The sequence below is a fragment of the Mustela nigripes genome, chromosome 8, assembly GCF_022355385.1.
Source record: "Mustela nigripes isolate SB6536 chromosome 8, MUSNIG.SB6536, whole genome shotgun sequence".
In the NCBI taxonomy this organism is placed as follows: Eukaryota; Metazoa; Chordata; class Mammalia; order Carnivora; family Mustelidae; genus Mustela; species Mustela nigripes.
This window is the reverse complement of record NC_081564.1, coordinates 13,960,181-13,968,494: the sequence shown is the minus strand read 5'-3', so window position 1 is coordinate 13,968,494 and position 8,314 is coordinate 13,960,181. Positions and strand designations below refer to the sequence as shown.

The 8,314-nt window shown below is 51.3% G+C and overlaps 1 protein-coding gene across 1 annotated transcript in view; it reads left to right on the top strand.

Moving 5' to 3' along the window:
- Positions 1 to 1,554: 1,554 nt before the first annotated feature.
- Positions 1,555 to 8,314, top strand: part of WSB2 (WD repeat and SOCS box containing 2) — an 18,926-nt gene continuing 12,166 nt past the window's right edge. Inside the window, exon 1 of the mRNA XM_059408530.1 lies at positions 1,555 to 1,643. Coding sequence (XP_059264513.1) covers positions 1,631 to 1,643 — 13 coding nt within the window. The 5' untranslated portion in view covers positions 1,555 to 1,630. The remainder of the gene's footprint in view (positions 1,644 to 8,314) is intronic.

The window sequence follows — 8,314 nt, the reverse complement described above, 5'->3', positions numbered from 1 at the left end:
TTGCCCTGGCCTTGCTCCCCCGCTTTTATCACGGCGGCTCCACCTTAACTTACATCCTTTCTAGCCAAACCCGTGCTTCCTACCTTAACCCCAGTGTCCCGAGTTACTTTCCACCCAGCCCCTCCCTTTGAAGACTCGTGGGTTGGATCCAAGCTGGTTTGAGTCCCCACGGGGCCCCTGCCTGTTTCGCTTCTCTCCCCGTTGTCCCCAATGCCTCTTTCCGCGAACTTCCGTCCTCCTAGGTTTATCCAGCTTGTCCGTATTCGGACCCCCACTCTTCTTGGATCCCCCCTTTTTCTGCCTGGCCCCGCTGCCCCTTTCTTGCCGCCCATTTTAACCTTGACACGCTCGTTTTCACCCTCCATTTTCCGCCGGGCTTGTCTGTCTCCGGTTCCCATTTCTTAAAATTTTTTCTTTTTAGGATTTTATTTATTTATTTGACAGACAGAGATCACAAGTAGGCAGAGAGGCAGGGAGAGAGAGAGGGGGAACCAGGCTCCCCACTGAGCAGAGAGCCCGATGCGGGGCTCGATCCCAGGACTCCAGGATCATGACCTGAGCCGAAGGCAGAGGCTTTAACCCACTGAGCCACCCAGGCGCCCCCGGTTCCCATTTCTTAAAAACCGGCGGCTTGCCCCGTCCTCTGCTTTCATTCCCAGCCCCTGAGCTGGGCTCCTCCACCAAGGCTCCCAGTTAACCTCTGAGCTCCCGGCCTCAGCGCCCCCATTTTATTCTCCAGGCTCGTTCCCGCCTTGTCACCGGCCTAGGGGGTTCCCGGACCCCCTCCCCCCCAGTTCTCTCCTCGGCCCCCGTTTTTGTCCCCACAGTGCCTCTGGTCCCTGGTGTCTTCAGGTCCTCGTTCTCGAGAGACGGTCGCCTCCCTCTTCGCTGCCCCCTTCTTCACCTGGTTCCCACCCCTCGGGCTTTCTCCCCGCGCCATGTGCCCCGGTTCTCTCCGCAGCCCTCCGCTCCCCTCCCTCGGACTCCCTCGGCCCGCCGCACCCCCTTTTCTGCCCACACCCCCAGCACCCAACCCCCGCCCCCCGTCGTCACCCACCGCTCCCGGTTTCCCCCTCCACCCCGTTCCTTTTTCACTCCTCCCCCGCTTCTCTCGGTCCCCGCAGCCCCCGGTTTTAGCCTGCCCTGCTCACCTGACCCCGCTTTCGCTTGGCGCCGCCCCCCGAACTGTAGCCCGCCGGCGCTCACCTGCCCGCCCCCCCGACTTTCCCCTCGGCCCCGCCCCCCGTCTTGTCCCGTCCGCCCGCCCCCGCGTTCCTCTCAGCCACACACGGTGCCTCCCCTGCACCGGTGTTACCTTCCCCCCTCCGTTTTATTCAGCAACCATCCCCGCCCCCCCACCACGACCTCCGCCGGTTCCCCTCGGCCCCGCCCCTTCGCCGCGCCCCGCCTCCCGCGCGTCCCCGCCCGCGCCCGCCGCCATGTGACGGGAAGCAGCTGATGGCCTCTCCGGGCGGCGGCGGCGGGCGCGGCGGCGGCTGCGGGGCCAGGGCCGGGGCCTGGGCCGGGGCCGGGGCGGGGGCGGGGGCGGGCGACGTGGGGGTGGCATGAGGGCCGGCGGCCCGGGGGGCTGAGGCGCCCGCCGCCTGCCGCGGGGCCGCGCGCGTCCTCCATGGAGGCCGGAGGTGAGCGGGGCGGGGGTGCGCGGGTTCCCGCCGGGCGGGGCCGAGCCCGTTCTCCCGAGGGTGGGGGGCGGGCGGGGGCGCAGGCTCGGCCGTGGGAGGGGCACGGCGGGGGCGCGGGGGCCTGGGCCATCCGCGCGAGCCCGCGGCGGGGGGCGCGCCGGGCGCCCAGCTTTGTTTCACTTTCGCTGTCAGCGGCCGCCACCACGTCTCCCGCCTGCGGTGGACAGGACCGGGGAGCACGGGCCACTGCGTGCCGGGGATCCCCATCCGCCAGGACAGTGGGAGGCTCCCGGGGCCCGACGCCTCCGCCCGGGTGGGGTACGCGGGATGCGCCAGGCCCTGAGGGGGTGATAACCCGGGGGGCGGGTGCCCAGGTGCCAGGTGACGCACTTGCAGGTCTGGGTGGGAGTCCGGTCTGCCTCTTACCAGCGGTGTGATCGCGCACCGGCCACTTAACCCGAGTCTGTTTTGTATCTGCAAAATGGGATAATAATAGTACGCGCCCCAGGGGGTGGTGGGGAGCGTCCCAAACTTGCCTATTCATAAGGCAAGGGTACCTATTTAAAAAAAAAAAAATCTGTTGCGAACCTCTCCCCGCGGAGAGGCATTCGTAGAGGTGGGGTGGGGTGGGCCTGGGGATGCTGATCCGTGCAGGCATGCCTGATAGGGCAAGTTTAGGAGACATTGATGGGTGAGGTGCATGCCTCCGTCCTTGTTAACAGCTGTCATCTGAAAACTGGGGAAGTCAGACTGTCGGATATACTTGGGAGAGTCAACCCGAATGAAAGTGTAGTCTCAGTGTGCTTGTTAGGCAAAGACAAAACCTCCAGACTATCCTTCCGTCTTCTCCCGTTCAACCACCTTGCCTCTAAACCCTACCTATACAGAAATTTGGGGTGGACTCGGGATTTATTCTGGGAGTTCCAACTCTTGAATATACCTCCATGCTTAAAGGCAGTTTCTTAAGGGAAAATTCTCAGAAGGGGTCAAGGCCTAGGGTTCAGAATTGTTCCAGAAATCTCTTGGTACTCTTCCAGTGAGTTTCAAGCTTCATCTTGCTCTGGAGAATTCTGGTTGTTGATGTTTGCGTTTCCCTGGCTAGTCTGATGGAGCCGGGGATTGTGGGTGGGTAGGTTGGGATCGGGGTATTCCCTGGGGTGGTGTAACTTTTTAATTTGGGAAATGACATTTCTTTGTTTGCTGTAGTCAGGCATTCAGTAAATGGTGTGGAGGCAACTCTCTCAGGCTTCCCATCTAGATAAGGGCTCTCTATTCAGTGAGTGTGTTACCACTTTTTAAATGGCCCCTACTGTTTGTTTGAATCTTATGTGAATCTTTTTATAGCTTCCGCTGTTGTTTCCATTGACTCCTTATAGTTAAAACTGAAAGCGATCTGTAGCTAGCCTCCCTTTTTAGCTGGAATCTGTTTCCAGTTCTGAGTTTTCCCTAATGATTGACGGCTGTGTTTTGGGGTGTGGGCAGAGCTGTTGAGAGCTGCCAAGTTGCTGTTTAAAAAAAAAAAAAAGAGGCCAGAGACTTTTACATTCTTTTGAAACTGAATAAAGGCCATTGTAATGGGATTACAATGGCCAACAGTAGATATCTTCAGCGCAGTGGTTAGAATTCTTTTATTCTTTGGACAAATATTTATTGAGTATCTACTGTGTGCCAGGCACTCTGTAGGCCAGCGCTGGCCAATAGAAATAATAATGCCACATCTGCAACTTGAAATCTTCTAGTGGCTGCATTAAAAGAAGCAAAACAGGTAAAACCAATTTTAAAATTGTAGTCATCAATCCCACCTAAATATTAACATCATGTCAATCTCACTAAAATATTATCATTGCAGCATGGACTCAAAATTATTGATCTATTTTAGATTTTTTTTTTTTTTTTGGTACTAAGTTCAAAATATGGTGTGTGTTACATACCTAACAGCCCATCTCCCTTCATACTTGGTATTTTGCAAACAAATGGTCAGCGGTCAAGTGTGGCTAGTGTTACTGTATTGGACAGTGGAGGTCAGTTGCAGTGGGCAGAGAGGGAGGTTTGGCGTGAGGGTGGGGAAGAGCTAGACAGGAAATGTGTAAAAGCAAGTAAGCAATCAAGACAAGCTGAGTGAGTGGTACCTACCCCTAAAGAACATTGAACTGAGAGGGAGAGGAAGGTCTCCGAGAAGGTGACATCAACACTGAGACCTGGATGGTGAGATGGAGCAGTCAGACAAGGATCTGGGGCCTCCCGTGCAGTTTTCCCGGCCGATGGAACAGCCAATGTCAAGACTCTGAGGCAGGACAAATCACCAGGCTTCCTGCTGGCTGGAGTCCGTTGCTTCCATGTCTGTGTTCAAGTGAATCTCCTTGCACAGAAGAAGCTGATAATATCTTTTCATTCAGCCTCGTCATCCAGATACATCCCAATGTTTAACTACAAACCCTGATCTGTGGGCCTTTTTACCACGAAGCACCACGGCAGGTACAATCCCAGATGAAAGCTGGGATTTTTTAAGTTCTGGTTTTTGTTTTTTTAAGTTCTGCACTTATTATGGCTTCTCTCCACCCCCTTCCCTCTCCGCCAGCAACCAAGTTTAGTTTGGGCCCAGACTCTCTTCAGAATTTTCTTAGTTCTAGAAATGAAGAGACAGGAGTCACTGAGTTTTTTCTTCTTTTAGCTCCTGGATTCCTGAGCCTGAAATAGCAGGAGATTAAATCTCCAAATCACAGAAATAGAGTGTGAAATCTGGGTATGGCTCATGTTTAAGAAGCATTTCATGTGAAATGTTTGGCATAGGAAACATAATCGTTTAAGGGGCTTTATTTTATTTATATATAAAGAGGTCTACCATGTATATTTATTCAGCAAATACCTACCAACTGCATGCTCTCTGCCAAAAACTCTGCTAGGCACTAAGGATAACATACAAGGTCCCTGCCTCCGTGGAAGTGATGTCCTGGTTGGGCGGAGACTGATAGCTACATAATGGTAATTGTGCTGTAAAGAACATGATGTGAGGAAGGATTATGAAGGAGATTGACTTGGGGTCAGAGAATGGCTTTTGAAGGAGTTGTTATTTGAGCCAAGACTGAATGAAGAGAAGGTGCCAGTCATGGAAGAGCATTCCATGTGAAGGGACTAGCTGGTGCAAAGGCCCTGAGGTCAGAACTAATTGAGCACAGTCAAGGGGTGAGTGAAGGCAAGAGCCAGGGGCAGGGAAGGGAGAGTTATAAGCCCAGGTGGGAGATGAAAGCCAGAGGCCAGGTTATGCAGGACATCAAGAACATGTTAAGGAGCTTGAATTTTATTCATTTATTTGAGAGAGAGGGAAAAACAGAGTACAGGCAGACTCTTGGATGAGTGAGGAGTCCCACACGGAGCTGAATCCTAGGACCCTGAGATCATGACCTGAGCCCAAGGCAGACTCTCACATGACTGAGCCACCCTTAAATTTTTTTTAATTTAATTTAATTTTTTTTTTTAAAGATTTTATCTATCCATTTGACAGATCACAAGTAGGCAGAGAGGCAGGCAGAGAGAGAAGAGGAAGCAGGCTCCCCACGCAGACAGCCCGATGTGAGACCATGACCTGAGCCGAAGGCAGAGGCTCAACCCACTGAGCCACCCAGGCGCCCCTTTTTATTTTTTTTATTTTAAAGATTTATTTATTTATTTGACAGACAGAAATCACAAGGAGGCAGAGAGGCAGGCAGAGAGAGGAGGAAGCAGGCTCCCCACCCAGCAGAGAGCCTGATGCTGGGCTTGATCCCAGCACCCTGGGATCATGACCTGAGCCGAAGGCAGAGGCTTTAACTTAACCACTGAGCCACCCAGGTGCCCCTGAATTTTATTTTAAGAGTGGTTGAAACTGATCACTCTAGGAGGTGAGGAGAATGGATTGGAGGTTGGGGTGTAGCGTGGAAGCCAGGGAGAGCAGTTGCAAGGGTGCTTAGCCAGAGTTGACGTTGGTGAGATGGTTTGCATAGATTAGAATAGTAGCCATGGAGATGGAGAGACATTAGGTTTGCCAGGCCTTTTGGAGACAGCCTTGATAGACTTGTGAATGGATTTGGTTTGGGAAGTAAAGAAAAGAAGGAAAGTGGGGAGAACCCCTCTTTATATTGCTCAGTGCCTCCTGGATAGGATAGCTATGTTGTGGATAGCTAATGATGTGCCTGTTGTAGAGGTAGTGAACCAAGTGTATTATCAGGGTGGAATAAAGACAGGAGATAAAAATGCACCTCGGGATCAGTCGATATCATTTAATGTTTAACTACATCGGAATTTCTCAGCCTTGGCACTACCGACGTTTTAAGCAAGATAATCCTTCATTGTGGGGGGCTGCCCTGTGCACACTGTCGGGTGCTCAGCAGTATCTGTGGCTGCTTCTCATTGGACACCAGTAGCGCCACCCCCAGTCTTGGCAACGCAGAATGTCTCCAGACATTGTCACCTGTCCCCAGGGGACACAGCCAGTTGAGAACCACTGGATTCATTGACAGATTAGGGCTAGGTCACCGCAAGAAAATATCTAGGAATAATGAGAATGAAGACAACACCACAGGGTTGCTGTGCAACACTGAGAGACCTCTTCTGGATTTAAAATGTAAAATAACTTCTTACCATGCAGATATTCCCATCCAAAGGAGTATGTTCCTAGAGACAAGTAATTCTATAAATGAAAAGATCCCATGTACAAACGTACAGATTTCAGGAGAATTACCTGGGCCTATAGAAATGCCAGTTTAGACAGAACTAAGGTATTCAAACCCAGATTTATACATAGAACCTCAGGAAATGAATATTCTCTTTGCAAAGGAAACTTACTTAACTTTTCTCGAAATAGCAAAGCCACCAAAGGCTTGATGGATTAAAATTCTATTTAAAGACAGACTCTTCAGCAACACATTCATTTTATAAAACAAGGTAATAACCACATCTTATAATGCATATTCTAGGAGATTTTATATATATATATATATATATATATATATATATATGTAAATATCATATACAGATAGGCATCTCGCTATATATGCATGTTTACCATCTGTTTCATTAAACCCAAGATACCATGGTTTGTTCTTATCACCGAGAAAAAATATGCTTATTTAACTCTAAAAAAATTCGTTTGTAAGACGCATTCTGATTTCGGCAAGGTCAAAATGGGAGAAGACTTATAAATGTGTGTCATACAATAAATGAAATAGGGTTTATTTTATTTTATTTTATTTATTTGTTAGAGAGAGAGAGAGTGAGCACAGGCAGACAGAGTGGCAGAGGGAGAAGCAGGCTCCCTGTGGAGCAAGGAGCCCGATGCGGGACTGGATCCCAGGACAGCGGGATCATGACCTGAGCTGAAGGCAGCTGCTTAACCAACTGAGCCACCCAGACGTCCCATGAAATAGGGTTGTTTAAATTAGTATCTATCTGGTTAAAGGTATAAAAGGGTCAAGGTCGCGAACAAAACCACTGATGGGGAACATAGACATCAGGAAATGACCTCATTCAGAGTGGAAGCCAGTCTTTATATTAGTATCCTAATTAATGCAAAAAAAAAAAAAAAGGATTCTGAACGCCTTTAACCTAAGAGCTTTGTCAGCCATTGAGAACCTTCCATTGGAGTGGAGACTGGAATGAGGAACTGCCTGTCAGGTGGCAGAAGAAACACCAATCCAGCACCTCCTCTTCACGAGGCGCTGCTAGGCCCTAAGAGAAACGAGAATGAAATCATTTTGGTGTATGAACAGGGTGTTTAATTTCTGGTGGGCCAGAAGGAAATTCATCATAATTATAGCAGAAAATAGTCAGCAGGGTGGGACTTCATTTCCGCTTCCGTATCGATGAGCATACGTGCTTGGGAGTCTCCTAAGTCCGACCTACTTGGGGCATGGCCAGGTGACCCCCACGGCTGGAGTGTGTGGCCCGTGGGCAGAAGTCACGGGAAGGAGGGGAGGCCCATGCTATGGGGTAGGAGGCCCAGGCTTCGCTGCCCTTACCGTGGACGCAGGTGGGAGCCTTGGAATGCATTGGAGGGGATGTGGTACGTGTTTTAGCTTCAGCAGGGTTCCTGGGGACAGGAAAATCAGGGGAGTCTCAGATATGGGCAAGATTGGGATGAAGGTTTAAACCGGAGCAGAGGTGGAAATGGGAGGCCAGATCCAGAGGTCTGAGCGGCAGGGAGAAGAGGGCAAGTGCTGAACGTTTTAGCCTTGGTGATGGGGGTGAAGGCTGGTGAGCGACAGGGAGCCGACATGGAGCCGTTGAGTTTCTGACGTGCCTGCTGCCACCGGCTTCTGGTGGCAGGTTCTTTTGAGGAGACCTTAAATACACTGGAAGGCCTCCTTATCTGCACCATCTAGCCGGGTCCCAGCCTGGGCGGGCTCTCCTTTCTTCCTCTTCAGGCATTCATAGGAAAATGAGGCCTCCATTCACTGGGTTCACTCGCACAAAGGTTACTCTGAGTCACGGTTAACCGGCAGTGGCCAGAGCCAGGGCTGAGTAACCGCGCTGGAATGTGGCCTGTGGCTACTGTTATTGCCACAGGTCATTTAAATGACAACTCCCTCCCGGAATCCTGAGTGTCACCCCTACCCTTGGGGAGACAGCGGCTTTCCGGGTTCTGAGTCAGCAAGGTGGTCTGGAGCTTGGCTCCCGCTTACACCCCACCCCCCCCC